Source organism: Anomaloglossus baeobatrachus, chromosome 3 (assembly GCF_048569485.1).
Source record: "Anomaloglossus baeobatrachus isolate aAnoBae1 chromosome 3, aAnoBae1.hap1, whole genome shotgun sequence".
In the NCBI taxonomy this organism is placed as follows: Eukaryota; Metazoa; Chordata; class Amphibia; order Anura; family Aromobatidae; genus Anomaloglossus; species Anomaloglossus baeobatrachus.
The window spans coordinates 385,897,889-385,917,806 of record NC_134355.1 but is presented as its reverse complement, the minus strand read 5'-3'; the positions used below and the strand labels follow the sequence as shown (position 1 = coordinate 385,917,806).

The 19,918-nt window shown below is 43.0% G+C and overlaps 1 protein-coding gene across 1 annotated transcript in view; it reads left to right on the top strand.

Annotated features, from left to right (window-relative positions):
• The window catches only part of LOC142296516 (CD109 antigen-like), a 474,860-nt gene that overhangs the window by 58,695 nt on the left and 396,247 nt on the right, over positions 1–19,918 (top strand). Inside the window, exon 2 of the mRNA XM_075340204.1 lies at positions 10,439–10,599. Within this exon, the coding sequence (XP_075196319.1) occupies positions 10,439–10,599 (161 nt within the window). The remainder of the gene's footprint in view (positions 1–10,438; positions 10,600–19,918) is intronic.

Below are 19,918 nucleotides of genomic sequence, written 5' to 3'. Positions count from 1 at the left end.
ATGGGGTGTTCCAGGTATAGCAGGCTTCAATATGAAACACGAGAGGGGCATAAACTATGGTGGTTCCAGGTATAGCAGGCTTCAATATAAAACACCAGAGGTGGATAAACTATGAGGGGGGTTCCAGGTATACAGTAGCAGGCTTCAATATAAAACACCAGAGGGGCATAAACTATGGTGGCTTCCAGGTATAGCAGGCTTCAATATGAAACACGAGAAGGGCATAAATTATGGGGATTCCAGTTATAGCGGGCTTCCATATAAATCACCAGAAGGGCATAAACTATGGGGGCTTCCAGTTATAGTGGGCTTCAGAATAAGACACCAGAGGGACATACTGTAAATTATTGGTGGTACCAGGTATAGCAGGCTTCAGTATAAAATACCAGAGGTGGATAAACTATTAGGGGGGTTCCAGGTATACAGTAGCAGGCTTTAATATAAAACACCAGAGAGGCATAAACTATGGTGGCTTCCAGGTATAGCAGGCTTCCATATAAAACATGAGAGGCGCATAAACTATTAGGGGTTCCAAGTGTAGCAGGCTTCAATATAAAACAACAGAGGGGCATAAACTAAGGGGGGTTCCAGGTATAGCAGGCTTCCATATAAAACACCAAAGGAGCATACACTATTGGGGGTTCCAGGTATAGCAGGCTTCAATATGAAACATGAGAGGGGCATAAACTATGGGGGGTTCCACGTATAGCAGGCTTCAATATGAAACACGAGAGGGGCATAAACTATAGGGGGTTCCAGGTATAGCAGGCTTCAATATAAAACACGAGAGGGGCATAAACTATGGGGGGTTCCAGGTATAGCAGGCTTCAATATGAAACACGAGAGGGGCATAAACTATGGGGGATTGCAGGTATAGCAGGCTTCAATATAAAACACCAGAGGGGCATAAACTATGGTGGCTTCCAGGCATAGCAGGCTTCCATATAAAACATGAGAGGAGCATAAACTATGAGGGGTTCCAAGTATAGCACGCTTAAATATAAAACACCAGAGTGGCATAAACTATGGGGGGTTCCAGGTATAGCAGGCTTCAATATAAAACACGAGAGGGGCATAAACTATGGGGGGTTCCAGATATAGCAGGCTTCAATATGAAACACGAGAGGGGCATAAACTATGGTGGCTTCCAGGTATAGCAGGCTTCAATATAAAACAAGAGAAGGGCATAAATTATGGGGGATTCCAGTTATAGCGGGCTTCCATATAAATCACCAGAAGGGCATAAACTATGGGGGCTTCCAGTTATAGTGGGCTTCAGAATAGTGGGCTTCAGAATAAGACACCAGAGGGACATACTGTAAATTATTGGAGGTTCCAGGTATAACAGGCTTCAATATAAAACACGAGAAGGGCATAAATTATGGGGGATTCCAGTTATAGCGGGCTTCCATATAAATCACCAGAAGGGCATAAACTATGGGGTCTTCCAGTTATAGTGGGCTTCAGAATAGTGGGCTTCAGAATAAGACACCAGAAGGACATACTGTAAATTATTGGTAGTACCAGGTATAGCAGGCTTCAGTATAAAATACCAGAGGTGGATAAACTATTAGGGGGGTTCCAGGTATACAGTAGCAGGCTTCAATATAAAACACCAGAGTGGCATAAACTATGGTGGCTTCCAGGTATAGCAGGCTTCCATATAAAACATGAGAGGAGCATAAACTATTGGGGGTTCCAGGTATAGCAGGCTTCCATATAAAACACGAGAGGAGCATACACTATTGGGGGTTCCAGGTATAGCAGGCTTCAATATGAAACATGAGAGGGGCATAAACTACGGGGGTTCCAGGTATAGCAGGCTTCAATATGAAACATGAGAAGGGCATAAACTATGGGGGCTTCCGCGTATAGCAGGCTTTAATATGAAACACGAGAGGGGCATAAACTATGGGGAGTTCCAGGTATAGCAGGCTTCAGTATAAAATATCAGAGGTGGATAAACTATGAGGGTGGTTCCAGGTATACAGTAGCAGGCTTCAATATAAAACACCAGAGGGGCATAACTATGGTGGCTTCCAGTCATAGCAGGCTTCCATATAAAACATGAGAGGAGCATAAACTATGAGGGGTTCCAAGTATAGCACGCTTAAATATAAAACACCAGAGTGGCATAAACTATGGGGGGTTCCAGGTATAGCAGGCTTCCATATAAAACATAAGAGGAGCATAAACTATGAGGGGTTCCAAGTATAGCAGGCTTCCATATAAAACACCAGAGGAGCATACACTATTGGGGGTTCCAGGTATAGTAGGCTTCAATATGAAACATGACAGGGGCATAAACTATGGGGGGTTCCAGGTACAGCAGGCTTCAATATGAAACACGAGAGGGGCATAAACTATTGTGGTTCCAGGTATAGCAGGCTTCAATATGAAACACGAGAGGGGCATAAACTATGGTGGCTTCCAGGTATAGCAGGCTTCCATATAAAACATGAGAGGAGCATAAACTATGAGGGATTCCAAGTATAGCAGGCTTCCATATAAAACACCAGAGGAGCATACACTATTGGGGGTTCCAGGTATAGCAGGCTTCAATATGAAACACGAGAGGGGCATAAACTATGGGGGGTTCCAGGTATAGCTGGCTTCAATATAAAACATGAGAGGGGCATAAACTATGGGGGGTTCCAGGTATAGCAGGCTTCAATATGAAACACGAGAGGGGCATAAACTATGGTGGTTCCAGGTATAGCAGGCTTCAATATAAAACTCCAGAGGTGGATAAACTATGAGGGGGGTTCCAGGTATACAGTAGCAGGCTTCAATATAAAACACCAGAGGGGCATAACTATGGTGGCTTCCAGGTATAGCAGGCTTCCATATAAAACATGAGAGGAGCATAAACTATGAGGGGTTCCAAGTATAGCACGCTTAAATATAAAACACCAGAGGGGCATAAACTATGGGGGGTTCCAGGTATAGCAGGCTTCCATATAAAACATGAGAGGAGCATAAACTATGAGGGGTTCCAGGTATAGCAGGATTCAATATGAAACATGAGAGGGGCATAAACTAGGGGGGCTTCCGCGTATAGCAGGCTTCAATATGAAACACGGGAGGGGCATAAACTATGGGGAGTTCCAGGTATAGCAGGCTTCAGTATAAAATATCAGAGGTGGATAAACTATAAGGGTGGTTCCAGGTATACAGTAGCAGGCTTCAATATAAAACACCAGAGGGGCATAACTATGGTGGCTTCCAGGTATAGCAGGCTTCAATATGAAACACGAGAGGGGCATAAACTATGGTGGTTCCAGGTATAGCAGGCTTCAATATAAAACACCAGAGGTGGATAAACTATGAGGGGGGTTCCAGGTATACAGTAGCAGGCTTCAATATAAAACACCAGAGGGGCATAAACTATGGTGGCTTCCAGGTATAGCAGGCTTCAATATGAAACACGAGAAGGGCATAAATTATGGGGATTCCAGTTATAGCGGGCTTCCATATAAATCACCAGAAGGGCATAAACTATGGGGGCTTCCAGTTATAGTGGGCTTCAGAATAAGACACCAGAGGGACATACTGTAAATTATTGGTGGTACCAGGTATAGCAGGCTTCAGTATAAAATACCAGAGGTGGATAAACTATTAGGGGGGTTCCAGGTATACAGTAGCAGGCTTCAATATAAAACACCAGAGAGGCATAAACTATGGTGGCTTCCAGGTATAGCAGGCTTCCATATAAAACATGAGAGGCGCATAAACTATTAGGGGTTCCAAGTGTAGCAGGCTTCAATATAAAACAACAGAGGGGCATAAACTAAGGGGGGTTCCAGGTATAGCAGGCTTCCATATAAAACACCAAAGGAGCATACACTATTGGGGGTTCCAGGTATAGCAGTCTTCAATATGAAACATGAGAGGGGCATAAACTATGGGGGGTTCCACGTATAGCAGGCTTCAATATGAAACACGAGAGGGGCATAAACTATGGGGGGTTCCAGGTATAGCAGGCTTCAATATAAAACACGAGAGGGGCATAAACTATGGGGGGTTCCAGGTATAGCAGGCTTCAATATGAAACACGAGAGGGGCATAAACTATGGGGGATTGCAGGTATAGCAGGCTTCAATATAAAACACCAGAGGGGCATAAACTATGGTGGCTTCCAGGCATAGCAGGCTTCCATATAAAACATGAGAGGAGCATAAACTATGAGGGGTTCCAAGTATAGCACGCTTAAATATAAAACACCAGAGTGGCATAAACTATGGGGGGTTCCAGGTATAGCAGGCTTCAATATAAAACACGAGAGGGGCATAAACTATGGGGGGTTCCAGATATAGCAGGCTTCAATATGAAACACGAGAGGGGCATAAACTATGGTGGCTTCCAGGTATAGCAGGCTTCAATATAAAACAAGAGAAGGGCATAAATTATGGGGGATTCCAGTTATAGCGGGCTTCCATATAAATCACCAGAAGGGCATAAACTATGGGGGCTTCCAGTTATAGTGGGCTTCAGAATAGTGGGCTTCAGAATAAGACACCAGAGGGACATACTGTAAATTATTGGAGGTTCCAGGTATAACAGGCTTCAATATAAAACACGAGAAGGGCATAAATTATGGGGGATTCCAGTTATAGCGGGCTTCCATATAAATCACCAGAAGGGCATAAACTATGGGGTCTTCCAGTTATAGTGGGCTTCAGAATAGTGGGCTTCAGAATAAGACACCAGAAGGACATACTGTAAATTATTGGTAGTACCAGGTATAGCAGGCTTCAGTATAAAATACCAGAGGTGGATAAACTATTAGGGGGGTTCCAGGTATACAGTAGCAGGCTTCAATATAAAACACCAGAGTGGCATAAACTATGGTGGCTTCCAGGTATAGCAGGCTTCCATATAAAACATGAGAGGCGCATAAACTATGAGGGGTTCCAAGTGTAGCAGGCTTCAATATAAAACACCAGAGGGGCATAAACTAAGGGGGGTTCCAGGTATAGCAGGCTTCCATATAAAACACCAAAGGAGCATACACTATTGGGGGTTCCAGGTATAGCAGGCTTCAATATGAAACATGAGAGGGGCATAAACTATGGGGGGTTCCACGTATAGCAGGCTTAAATATGAAACACGAGAGGGGCATAAACTATGGGGAGTTCCAGGTATAGCAGGCTTCAGTATAAAATATCAGAGGTGGATAAACTATGAGGGTGGTTCCAGGTATACAGTAGCAGGCTTCAATATAAAACACCAGAGGGGCATAACTATGGTGGCTTCCAGTCATAGCAGGCTTCCATATAAAACATGAGAGGAGCATAAACTATGAGGGGTTCCAAGTATAGCACGCTTAAATATAAAACACCAGAGTGGCATAAACTATGGGGGGTTCCAGGTATAGCAGGCTTCCATATAAAACATAAGAGGAGCATAAACTATGAGGGGTTCCAAGTATAGCAGGCTTCCATATAAAACACCAGAGGAGCATACACTATTGGGGGTTCCAGGTATAGTAGGCTTCAATATGAAACATGACAGGGGCATAAACTATGGGGGGTTCCAGGTACAGCAGGCTTCAATATGAAACACGAGAGGGGCATAAACTATTGTGGTTCCAGGTATAGCAGGCTTCAATATGAAACACGAGAGGGGCATAAACTATGGTGGCTTCCAGGTATAGCAGGCTTCCATATAAAACATGAGAGGAGCATAAACTATGAGGGATTCCAAGTATAGCAGGCTTCCATATAAAACACCAGAGGAGCATACACTATTGGGGGTTCCAGGTATAGCAGGCTTCAATATGAAACACGAGAGGGGCATAAACTATGGGGGGTTCCAGGTATAGCTGGCTTCAATATAAAACATGAGAGGGGCATAAACTATGGGGGGTTCCAGGTATAGCAGGCTTCAATATGAAACACGAGAGGGGCATAAACTATGGTGGTTCCAGGTATAGCAGGCTTCAATATAAAACTCCAGAGGTGGATAAACTATGAGGGGGGTTCCAGGTATACAGTAGCAGGCTTCAATATAAAACACCAGAGGGGCATAACTATGGTGGCTTCCAGGTATAGCAGGCTTCCATATAAAACATGAGAGGAGCATAAACTATGAGGGGTTCCAAGTATAGCACGCTTAAATATAAAACACCAGAGGGGCATAAACTATGGGGGGTTCCAGGTATAGCAGGCTTCCATATAAAACATGAGAGGAGCATAAACTATGAGGGGTTCCAAGTATAGCACGCTTAAATATAAAATACCAGAGGGGCATAAACTATGGGGGGTTCCAGGTATAGCAGGCTTCCATATAAAACACGAGAGGAGCATACACTATTGGGGGTTCCAGGTATAGCAGGATTCAATATGAAACATGAGAGGGGCATAAACTAGGGGGGCTTCCGCGTATAGCAGGCTTCAATATGAAACACGGGAGGGGCATAAACTATGGGGAGTTCCAGGTATAGCAGGCTTCAGTATAAAATATCAGAGGTGGATAAACTATAAGGGTGGTTCCAGGTATACAGTAGCAGGCTTCAATATAAAACACCAGAGGGGCATAACTATGGTGGCTTCCAGGTATAGCAGGCTTCAATATGAAACACGAGAGGGGCATAAACTATGGTGGTTCCAGGTATAGCAGGCTTCAATATAAAACACCAGAGGTGGATAAACTATGAGGGGGGTTCCAGGTATACAGTAGCAGGCTTCAATATAAAACACCAGAGGGGCATAAACTATGGTGGCTTCCAGGTATAGCAGGCTTCAATATGAAACACGAGAAGGGCATAAATTATGGGGATTCCAGTTATAGCGGGCTTCCATATAAATCACCAGAAGGGCATAAACTATGGGGGCTTCCAGTTATAGTGGGCTTCAGAATAAGACACCAGAGGGACATACTGTAAATTATTGGTGGTACCAGGTATAGCAGGCTTCAGTATAAAATACCAGAGGTGGATAAACTATTAGGGGGGTTCCAGGTATACAGTAGCAGGCTTCAATATAAAACACCAGAGAGGCATAAACTATGGTGGCTTCCAGGTATAGCAGGCTTCCATATAAAACATGAGAGGCGCATAAACTATTAGGGGTTCCAAGTGTAGCAGGCTTCAATATAAAACAACAGAGGGGCATAAACTAAGGGGGGTTCCAGGTATAGCAGGCTTCCATATAAAACACCAAAGGAGCATACACTATTGGGGGTTCCAGGTATAGCAGGCTTCAATATGAAACATGAGAGGGGCATAAACTATGGGGGGTTCCACGTATAGCAGGCTTCAATATGAAACACGAGAGGGGCATAAACTATGGGGGGTTCCAGGTATAGCAGGCTTCAATATAAAACACGAGAGGGGCATAAACTATGGGGGGTTCCAGGTATAGCAGGCTTCAATATGAAACACGAGAGGGGCATAAACTATGGGGGATTGCAGGTATAGCAGGCTTCAATATAAAACACCAGAGGGGCATAAACTATGGTGGCTTCCAGGCATAGCAGGCTTCCATATAAAACATGAGAGGAGCATAAACTATGAGGGGTTCCAAGTATAGCACGCTTAAATATAAAACACCAGAGTGGCATAAACTATGGGGGGTTCCAGGTATAGCAGGCTTCAATATAAAACACGAGAGGGGCATAAACTATGGGGGGTTCCAGATATAGCAGGCTTCAATATGAAACACGAGAGGGGCATAAACTATGGTGGCTTCCAGGTATAGCAGGCTTCAATATAAAACAAGAGAAGGGCATAAATTATGGGGGATTCCAGTTATAGCGGGCTTCCATATAAATCACCAGAAGGGCATAAACTATGGGGGCTTCCAGTTATAGTGGGCTTCAGAATAGTGGGCTTCAGAATAAGACACCAGAGGGACATACTGTAAATTATTGGAGGTTCCAGGTATAACAGGCTTCAATATAAAACACGAGAAGGGCATAAATTATGGGGGATTCCAGTTATAGCGGGCTTCCATATAAATCACCAGAAGGGCATAAACTATGGGGTCTTCCAGTTATAGTGGGCTTCAGAATAGTGGGCTTCAGAATAAGACACCAGAAGGACATACTGTAAATTATTGGTAGTACCAGGTATAGCAGGCTTCAGTATAAAATACCAGAGGTGGATAAACTATTAGGGGGGTTCCAGGTATACAGTAGCAGGCTTCAATATAAAACACCAGAGTGGCATAAACTATGGTGGCTTCCAGGTATAGCAGGCTTCCATATAAAACATGAGAGGAGCATAAACTATTGGGGGTTCCAGGTATAGCAGGCTTCCATATAAAACACGAGAGGAGCATACACTATTGGGGGTTCCAGGTATAGCAGGCTTCAATATGAAACATGAGAGGGGCATAAACTACGGGGGTTCCAGGTATAGCAGGCTTCAATATGAAACATGAGAAGGGCATAAACTATGGGGGCTTCCGCGTATAGCAGGCTTTAATATGAAACACGAGAGGGGCATAAACTATGGGGAGTTCCAGGTATAGCAGGCTTCAGTATAAAATATCAGAGGTGGATAAACTATGAGGGTGGTTCCAGGTATACAGTAGCAGGCTTCAATATAAAACACCAGAGGGGCATAACTATGGTGGCTTCCAGTCATAGCAGGCTTCCATATAAAACATGAGAGGAGCATAAACTATGAGGGGTTCCAAGTATAGCACGCTTAAATATAAAACACCAGAGTGGCATAAACTATGGGGGGTTCCAGGTATAGCAGGCTTCCATATAAAACATAAGAGGAGCATAAACTATGAGGGGTTCCAAGTATAGCAGGCTTCCATATAAAACACCAGAGGAGCATACACTATTGGGGGTTCCAGGTATAGCAGGCTTCAATATGAAACATGACAGGGGCATAAACTATGGGGGGTTCCAGGTACAGCAGGCTTCAATATGAAACACGAGAGGGGCATAAACTATTGTGGTTCCAGGTATAGCAGGCTTCAATATAAAACTCCAGAGGTGGATAAACTATGAGGGGGGTTCCAGGTATACAGTAGCAGGCTTCAATATAAAACACCAGAGGGGCATAACTATGGTGGCTTCCAGGTATAGCAGGCTTCCATATAAAACATGAGAGGAGCATAAACTATGAGGGGTTCCAAGTATAGCACGCTTAAATATAAAACACCAGAGGGGCATAAACTATGGGGGGTTCCAGGTATAGCAGGCTTCCATATAAAACATGAGAGGAGCATAAACTATGAGGGGTTCCAAGTATAGCACGCTTAAATATAAAATACCAGAGGGGCATAAACTATGGGGGGTTCCAGGTATAGCAGGCTTCCATATAAAACACGAGAGGAGCATACACTATTGGGGGTTCCAGGTATAGCAGGCTTCAATATGAAACATGAGAGGGGCATAAACTAGGGGGGCTTCCGCGTATAGCAGGCTTCAATATGAAACACGGGAGGGGCATAAACTATGGGGAGTTCCAGGTATAGCAGGCTTCAGTATAAAATATCAGAGGTGGATAAACTATAAGGGTGGTTCCAGGTATACAGTAGCAGGCTTCAATATAAAACACCAGAGGGGCATAACTATGGTGGCTTCCAGGTATAGCAGGCTTCCATATAAAACATGAGAGGAGCATAAACTATGAGGGGTTCCAAGTATAGCACGCTTAAATATAAAACACCAGAGTGGCATAAACTATGGGGGGTTCCAAGTATAGCAGGCTTCCATATAAAACACGAGAGAATCATACACTATTGGGGGTTCCAGGTATAGCAGGCTTCAATATGAAACATGAGAGGTGCATAAACTATGGGGGGGTTCCAGGTATAGCATTCTTCAATATAAAACATGAGAGGGGCATAAACTATGGGGGGTTCCGCGTATAGCAGGCTTCAATATGAAACACGAGAGGTGCATAAACTATGGGGGGATTCCAGGTATAGCATTCTTCAATATAAAACATGAGAGGGGCATAAACTATGGGGGGTTCCAGGTATAGCAGGCTTCAATATAAAACACGAGAGGGGCATAAATTATGGGGGGTTCCAGGTATAGCAGGCTTCAATATAAAACACAAGAGGGGCATAAACTATAGGGGGTTCCAGGTACAGCAGGCTTCAATATGAATCACAATAGGGTCATAAACTATGGGGGGATTTCAGGTATAGCAGGCTTCAAAATAAAACACCAGTGGAACATAAACTCTGGGAGTTCCAGGTATAGCAGGCTTCAATATAAAACACAAGAGATGTATAAACTATGACGGGTTCCAGGAATAGCAGGCTTAAATTTAAAATACCAGTAATATAAATTTAATTTTGTAGGCAGGGGTCCCTGTTGATATCTTTACATTTGGAACCATGATAATCCGTATTATCGCTCCTTGGACACATCTTGGTCACTAATGCTAGATTGCTAATACATTAATAATGATGTTTCAGATTCTGTTTAATATTAATACTCTTTTGTTTGGTGTTTGTTATTGTAGGCCAACATTTCTGATGACCACCCCTTTAGATATTCGTCCAGGAAAAAATGTTATTATAGGAATTGATCTACTTCCATCAAGTCCGCCTGTAGTAAAGGTTGAAGCGGAAATCCTAATGGACAATGTTACATTGATACAAGGAGAAGGATTGTTCCAAAAAGGTAACAAAAGAGCAAAGGTGATACATTAAAGTACTAATGTTATGCTAGATGTTACACATTTTCCTATATAACTATTTAAAGTAGTCCTTTGACCAGATTTCACAATACAAACTATATACATTAATAAGTAGATTTCGAAGACCTGATGAGACTAGTGTGCTTATCTTGAAATATGTGAAATTTAGTGGTTGTAAATTTACATTTTATCATTCTTTCCGCCCAGTCGAATTAATAGCTCCTGAGTGTCCCCTCTTCCCTGTTGCTGAAATATCACTTAGCTCGGAACAAGCTGCAGCTGTCAGGCAGACTAATTGATCAAGATTGAGCAAAGACTCTTCATTTCTTTTACTTTAAAGCTATATTCTTAAAAATAGTAATTTTAATAACAGGATTATGCAGTTATTCTTACATGACTTTTCATAATAAGTACACTAAGCTCATTAGGTCTAAGATATCTAGTTAATTTTGTATACAATTTGTGCTGTGCAATGTGATGACAGATCTGCTTTAAGCAGATGTAATGTATCTACCGAGTAGTCAATAACTATATTAAATATATGTTATATTATATAAAATCCAGTTCTGGGCCGGATGCCAGTCCCCATATAAGTCTATGAGGACCAGAAGCTGGTGATTAAAAATGGTGATAGAAGGAATAGGAGAATGGGAGCAGCCACTAGCTAAATGGTCAGGCTGCCCACTCTCCCACTTCGTTGCTGCTCTCTGGGATATAATCATGCTCAAAAAGGGACTAACATGTAATCTCAACCCTATTTTAAAATGTGCAATTTTTATTAATATTCATTAAAATGTACCCACAAACAGACACACAAACATATAAATGAGAATGGATCACGATATCCTTGTAAATAACCAAGGAGTTTTATATACACACTCACTTTAGGAAAGGGAAGGGAAACTAATATAGCCCTATAAGGGTAGTGTATCCCTACCTAACAACGGAGGGTATGACACCATAAGTTACCGGGCGCCCCCGTTCCACGTCGGCTTTCCCTCTCCCTGACCCTGATATAGGGATGGGATGGAAAGCCCTATAGTGGTGCTTGCACAGTACAATATATATGAGTTCCCAAATGGTAATACTCTTCCCTGTATTGTTTTCCTTAGATCAAGAAGGTATCAATTTACTGATCTACAACCCGGAATTCCTATTCATGATACTAGCACTGTACAAGTCGTGTAGACTTCTATTCCTAATACATTATCTTTATGCAAGGTAGTGATCCATAAGAGTTATTTACAACCACATATGTTACAGGGTGGTATACCCCACAAGTATATTACAGTCACCTCGAGTCATATCACAAGGAGCTCAGATAATCTCCCCATTATACCCCAGGAGCTGAAAGAAAAATGGGATACAGACACCCCTGCAAATTACTGCAAAATAGAAAAGGTTGCTCCAATCATATTCTATATAATATAGTATAACAGGGAGAAAAGATGAATTACTTCCCTGAGAAGCAGGAATCCAGGCCTGCCAGGCCTCAACGCGTTTCTCCTCTCCCTTTAGAGGTTCATCACGAGATAAAACTGTGGAGAGAAAAAGCGCAATAGGGTCTTACCCGGTATATATCAGGTGAAAATAAAAGGAAATGCACTCACCTCACGGAGTTTTGACAGTCACAACTCCTATGAAAGCTTATGTTGTTGAGATGAAATCTGCTGCAGCCCCCGTGGTTGATAACAGAGAACAATAGAAAAGGGGTTTATGCCGCGCTATTCATCAGGAAGGAGGACAGAAAGATGATCAATGTTCCTTTATTGTAGCTTGTGTCTACGCGTTTCAGGAGCTCTGCTCCCTTCTTCAGGACATACAGCACAAAAAAGCATATCTGCAGTTGATCCAAGGATCCCAGCATAAATATAACACAGAAAAAAGAAAAAAATGTCAAGCCACGCCCCCAAATAAAAAAATTGGCGGGTTGGAATGACGCACATAGCAGCAAACACATTTTCATGTATAAAAAGCAGAAGAATCAGGAACGAACAGTTGGTAACAGTACAAAAACATGCTATAAAATGTTTGAGCAAGATTTTTTTACACAATCAAAAAAGGAAGAAATTTAAAAATAAAGACTTTATGATAGATTAAAATATTGTATGTGTTCTACTTTGCTCAGGAACCTACAACTTTATGGGGTTAATGTGTGAAAGTCGGGACTCGAATTGTGTGTGCCACTGGAGAATTACAGGGCAGTGTTAGCCAAAAAAACTCCCCCATGGTAAATCATTAACAAAATAGGGAAGAAATTTAAATGACTTTTTTTCAGTAAATCTTCAGTTAAAAATCACTCAGAGATTCACCCTCAGTGGGAAGTAAAAATAAGTAATGGAAAAACGGGAATTTACATCAAACGGGTGACAGGGTCCAAGTGTAAAACTTGGCTCCGTGAACCTTATCTGAACCAGGGGTGAACCGAGTTCAGATTACAATAATGGTACAGCGTGGAAGCGAGTGCAGGACCTAGGCTTGTCTCCGTGAGCTATATCCAAGCCATCAGAGACAATAGGTCTGATTTCCTAGAAAGCACCGCATATGTGAGGTGATACTATTGACAGGGATTCAGCCAGTAGGATCTGAAATCGTGTTAAAATATCAGGCAGCTACACAATAAACACAGAACAGCGGGCTGTCTGTTATCTGGGCGGCAGTGTACGTGGCACAGGACAACAGGCATGCAAGCAAAGAGGAGGGGGGCCGTAGCTCTGAATTCTATACCCCCGTATATCACCTCAACACATTCCGTATGGAAACTATTTTGGTCTATTAATCAACAAGTAAATGTAGTAACGAAAAAAGCACAAAAAGAGATTTAAGAACCATGGATATATGGCAGTCTGTTGAAAAATAGCATTCAACTTTTAAAATTATACACTCATAATTTTAAAAAAGGGGACCAGGGAACTGAAGGCATTAATAAGGGATCACTTAGTGAAACAAATCAGTGACCTCATTGAGACCCACTGGTTTCAAGGTGTTAAGCTTGTAAATCCAGTAGGTCTCTTTTCTGTTTAAGGCTTCCACTCGATTATGTATCTGAGGAGGAATATAGTCGATAGGGTTGACCTTAATTTTGGCCTTTTTTGTATGTTTAACTGTGGTATGCCTAGATAGCCCATGTAACATAAAACCAATTTTAATGTTGTGCCTGTGGGAATTCATCCGATTATGCAGTTCCTGCACCGTTCTTCCCACATATAATTTTCCGCACTCACATTCAATTAAATAGATGACAAATGTTGATTGGCATGTGAGGTGGACTTTAATAGGAAACAAGTCCTCCCCTGAGGAGGATTTAAAACTGGATCTATTGTGTGAAATTGATTTACAACATAAGCAATTCCTCACAAAACATTTAAAGGAACCTGCATCCATATTAGAATTGTGTATTTTACCCCTTATTGTGAGAGCTTTTGCTCTACTTGGGGCTATGATACTCTTTAGGTTTGGGGCTCTCCTGAAAGTGATCCCTGGTTTTTCAGGAATAATTCCCTTTTAAAAAAGGGTCATTTAGAAGTATACCCCATTGTCTAGAAATGATTTCCCTTATGCGGTCACTCTCTCTATTAAAGGTGGTAAGGAAATTTGAAGAGAAATCCTTATTGTTGGTTATAGTGGGCTTTCTACTGGGTCTAATTAAATCTGCTTGTTTGAGCAGTTTAGCATCCTTAAAAGCCTTCTTAATGAGTGACATAAGGTATTCCTTTTCTATAAATCTGTTTTTCATGATGTTGGCTTGTTCATGAAAATCCTCATCAGTGGTGCAATTCCTCCTAATTCTTTTATATTGATTGCTGGGTATGTTAGTGAGCCATTTTTTGTAGTGGCCACTGGAGAATTGAATATACCCATTACAGTCCACTTTTTTGAAAAAGGTTTTGGTAACGATCTCCCCCTCGTGATGCATCAGAGCCAGATCTAGAAAATCTATTTGGTCTTTCTGCACTACCGATGAGAAAGTCAGACCCCAATTGTTGTTGTCCAGATGTTTTATAAAATCTGGGGCATTATTTTTACTGTTGTCCCATATTAATATCAGGTCATCAATGTACCTCTTATACAGGATGATATGTTTAGAAAAAGAAGAATTATAAATGAAAAATTGCTCAAATAACCCCATAAACAGATTTGCGAATGTCGGTGCTACTTTCGAGCCCATTGCGGTCCCGCATCTCTGGTGATATATAGTATCCATAAAAGTAAAATAATTATTGGTTAAAATAAATTGCATTCCTTTTAAAATGAACTTTTTTTGCTGTGTAGGTAGCCTATCATCAATTAATAAAAATTGTTTAAAACATTCTAGTCCCAGTTCATGTGAAATATTTGTATACAATGCAGAGACATCTAGGGTAATAAATACATAAGAATCCCCCCAGGGGATCTCTCTGATGAATTGTATAAGATGTACAGAGTCGCGGAGATAGCTTTTGAGCCTAGTGACGTGAATGCCCATAATTTTATCAATATAGGCTGCTAGTTTTACAGTCAGGGAATCTATTCCGGATATGATGGGTCTACCTGGAGGGTTAATGGGGTCTTTATGAACCTTGGGGAGATGGTAGTAGAATGCCATTTTCGGATTTTTATTTTCTAAAAACTTTTTTCATTATCATTAAGTATGTCATTTTTGATAGCCTCCTGTAGGAGTGTTTGATACTCAGTAATGGCTTTATTATAACTTCCCTGATCAGAAACCTCATAATGGATAGTGTTAGATAAATCTCTAAGGGCTTCTCTGATATACGCCTCCTTGTCCTGCAGGACTACTCCCCCACCCTTATCTGCAGGTCTGATGATAAGGTTATGGTTCTCTTTAAAGGTTTTTATTGCACTATGCTCATCAATGGTCAGATTATGCAGACCCGATTTTTTGTTAGATTTTATTTTCTTTATATCCTCTAATACTAGGTCACTAAACGTTTTTATATGATGTTCCTTACTGTTTAAAGGGTAAAATTTTGAGTTAAGTCTGAGGTCAGTATGTAAAAATTTATCTAAACTACCTCTTTTTTCTGAAGTCTCAGACTTGTGCATTTGAAAATGTCAGGTTAACGTGATTTTTCTTATGAACCTCTGTACGTCCAAATATAATTCAAACTCATCAGACAAAAATCTGGACAAAAGAATAATCCTTTATTTAGGACCTTAAGTTCGTTTTTTGTGAGATCGTGACTGGAAAGATTGAAAATACCTCTAATATGGCTTGAGGGTGTCAGTTTTTCTTTTCTTTTTTTGTTGGACCCTACCACCTGCTCGGTTTCCTCTGTAGGGTTTTTTCTTCCTCCCCCCCTTGGGGTTAGGTAGTTCGTTATGGGACTTTGTATGGGGTTCTGAATTTGAAACCTTCCAAGGGATAAAAAAGGTACACACATATTGTTCTTTTTGGTGTTGTCAATAATGACCGTTTTTATGGGTTCGACCCCAGGGTTAACACTTTGTGTATCAGGTAAGGGGATATAGTCCTCATGTGTGGATAAATCCAATAGATCCATGAGGTTAATGATTTACCATGGGGGAGTTTTTTGGCTAACACTGCCCTGTAATTCTCCAGTGGCACACTCAATTCGAGTCCCGACTTTCACACATTAACCCCATAAAGTTGTAGGTTCCTGAGCAAAGTAGAACACATACAATATTTTAATCTATCATAAAGTCTTTATTTTTAGATTTCTTCCTTTTTTAATTGTGTAAAAAAATCTTGCTCAAACATTTTATAGCATGTTTTTATACTGTTACCAACTGTTCGTTCCTGATTCTTCTGCTTTTTATACATGAAAATGTGTTTGCTGCTATGTGCGTCATTCCAACCCGCCAATTTTTTTATTTGGGGGCGTGGCTTGACATTTTTTTCTTTTTTTCTGTGTTATATTTATGCTGGGATCCTTGGATCAACTGCAGATATGCTTTTTTTGTGCTGTATGTCCTGAAGAAGGGAGCAGAGCTCCTGAAACGCGTAGACACAAGCTACAATAAAGGAACATTGATCATCTTTCTGTCCTCCTTCCTGATGAATAGCGCGGCATAAACCCCTTCTCTATTGTTCTCTGTTTAGAGGTTCATCAGGAGGCTAAGGGGAGACGGCAGCGGGTCCTGTTCAATAACAATCCATGGCTGTAATACTATGTTATATAGAATATGATTGGAGCAACCTTTTCTATTTTGCAGTAATTTTCAGGGGTGTCTGTATCCCTTTTTTCTTTCAGCTCCTGGGGTATAATGGGGAGATTATCTGAGCTTCTTGTGATATGACTCTAGGTGACTGTAATATACTTGTGGGGCATACCACCCTGTAACATATGTGGTTGTAAATAACTCTTATGGATCACTACCTTGCATAAAGATAATTTATTAGGAATAGAAGTCTATACGTCTTGTACAGTGCTAGTATCATGAACAGGAATTCCTGGTTGTAGATCAGTAAATTGATACCTTCTTGATCTAAGGAAAACAATACAGGGAAGAGTATTACCATTTGGGAACTCATATATATTGTACTGTGCAAGCACCACTATAGGGCTTTCCATCCCATCACTATATCAGGGTCAGGGAGAGGGAGAGCCGACGTGGAACGGGGGCGCCTGGTAACTTATGGTGTCATACCCTCCGTTGTTAGGTAGGGATACACTACCCTTATAGGGCTATATTAGTTTCCCTTCCCTTTCCTAAAGTGAGTATGTATATAAAACTCCTTGGTTATTTACAAGGATATCGTGATCCATTCTCATTTATATGTTTGTGTGTCTGTTTGTGGGTACATTTTAATGAATATTAATAAAAATTGCACATTTTAAAATAGGGTTGAGATTACATGTTAGTCCCTTTTTGAGCACTCTACCCATCTATTTAACTCTGTTAGTTCTATAATCATGCTCAAGCAACTTATGGAGATGATGGCCCTAGAAATACGAGAGTGGGTAGCCGACCAGAAGCCCAACATCCCAGAGGAGCCCGACAGCCGATAAAGTTATAGCCAATCAATTCTGCTGAAGACCCAATATGCCAACTGATCCTTGGAGACCCCCTCAACCAGGGACTTGAGTAGCCTACAGCCACTCAAGTAGGATTATCCTGCTACCCAGCAGAAGCCCCACCAATACAAACGTTTACTAGTAGGGCCCATGATTTGCCCAATCCACGGTGCTGTTATACGCGTATGTGCCTTGGACACATGGCCAAACATCGTCTCTAGGGCTGGGGCCCATTGCCTCTACCCTGTTCTGACACAGACGGTCATCGTCTGCCGTGATGAGCCATTAGGGTCAGAGGGATGCTACCCATGGTATATGTGACACCCTGGCCACCCACAGAAGGTCCGGATACGAGCAGCTCGGCTGCTGAGAGCGGGGTGGTACACCTCGATTTCTGGCGCTACGAACAGGATAGATACCCATCCACTTACCTTGTGGAAGTGCGCCTTGTGTTGAAGTCAGTGGTGATCCGTTGCAGAAATTCCAGAAACCGCCATCTTGCTGCCATTTTTTGGCACGAAGATTCCCTCCCAGAGTCTTCTTCCCCGAGAAAAGGGCGTGAAAGCCAAAGCCCTGCCCCCTGGGAACACGGCCAGAAAGCAAGGCCGGAAGTCGAAAAACAAAACTTACCGGCCTAAAAGAGGGGTGCCGGAGGAGGACCAGGGGTGAGAAGCGGGAAGATGTCTGTGCCTAACCCCGACGGCAGAGTGGTGCCGGCCGCTGGAGCGGCCGCACCTGCAGATGCGCCTGGCGACAGGAATGTGGTGGCTCTCGCTTCGGTCGCAGGAGAGGTGGACCCCGAGACTCCGGTAGTGACTCCCCGTGTAGCAGCTGGCGGTGACTCACCTACCATGGGAAGGATGTCGGCTCCGACAGTCCGCTTGGCCGCAACAGGAATGATGCCTAGCTTGGAGACGGATGACAGCGGCTCCAAGGGTGATACGGAGTCCATCTCAGAGGATGAAACCCCGATTGCCGCTAGGAGTGTGATAATACCGATCTGTGGATACTGCAGACAGCCTGGGCACCTTGCCGGTGCATGCCCTGAGAATGACTGGTTTTGAGGGAGCTCGCTATAAGTTTAAAAGTTTGAAGTTGAAAAGTTTTTAAGTAAAGGACCCACTCCTGTTATACTGACTGCCTGACCTTTGTTGAACGTCTCCAAGTTCCCCGGGAGATGCCATCCAGCACATGGGTGGAAAAAAAGGAGGATCTTGTACGACTTGTTGAACACCACTGCGGTCGGAGCCTCAGAGGGCGCCATCAGGGGTCGGAGCCCCCGGTGGAGGACGACAAGAAGTTGAGTTGGAGTGAGGACAGTTCCGTTTACGGAGTCCGGTTTGGAGGAGCAATCGTACCCGCACTGCAGGCAGTGGAAGATGGGGTCTTTATGGACAGTGTCACCCGTGAATGATGGTGGCATTGGGGACCTGTGCTGCCCTGTGGTGGTCTGAGGGACAGTTGCCAGAGGAAGCTGTACCAGCAGTGAAGTTAAATGTTATAACAGACCACCCTTTTTCATCATGCCGCAGTCTCCGGAGAGGCTGGTTGGAGGAAGGGCCTGCGGCAGAGTAGACCGAGGTCCCATCACCATGGAAACCGGTGACTACCCTCCGGGTCAGGGGTCCCCTGGATGTGGGACCTCTGTGAGAGACTGCTGGGTAAGGAACTTATTACCCTGTGTGGGCACCACCCGGACCCGAACCCATTTCCTAGACTGGGGAAAAGGGGTGCACACCAGTGCTTAGCGGTGGCACCAGGGCTAGGTCTGTTTGGGTGGGCTAAGGTGAAAAGGACATGGTCCCCTCCCGTCCCGGTTAATAAAAATGTTTTATGCAACGTTAAAGTAAAATGCCTCCCGCTAAGGGAAGAAACCAAAGTATCCATGAATGTAAATATGTTATTATGCTTGTAAATGATTTATCCCCTTTTATCCCCTTTTGCAGTTACAAAATAAACCGGTGGTGGTTGGACAGTCCATGGACGGTCTGTGTTTAACCAAGGGGGAGTGTGATGCCCTGGCCGGGCCAGGTAGTCACAAATAGGCCCCTGCACAACACCGTTCCCTCACAGGTGACAGCAGCCAACCTTTAAAACCCTAGTCACCACCCTCAGGGCTGGGTAGACACACCAGGGGGCTGAACCAGGCGGTTGGAAGACTCCCACCAAGGAGTCTAGACAGCCCGGGGCGGGAAAACAGTTAGTCTAGAGTGAAGTGTTAGAGTTCAAGTTGGAGAGGAGTGTGGGCTGGAGCTGTGTCCAACTCCAGCAGAGGCGAATACCCCAAATTGAACGGCGCCAGGGTAGGAGCCCTGGTGCCATT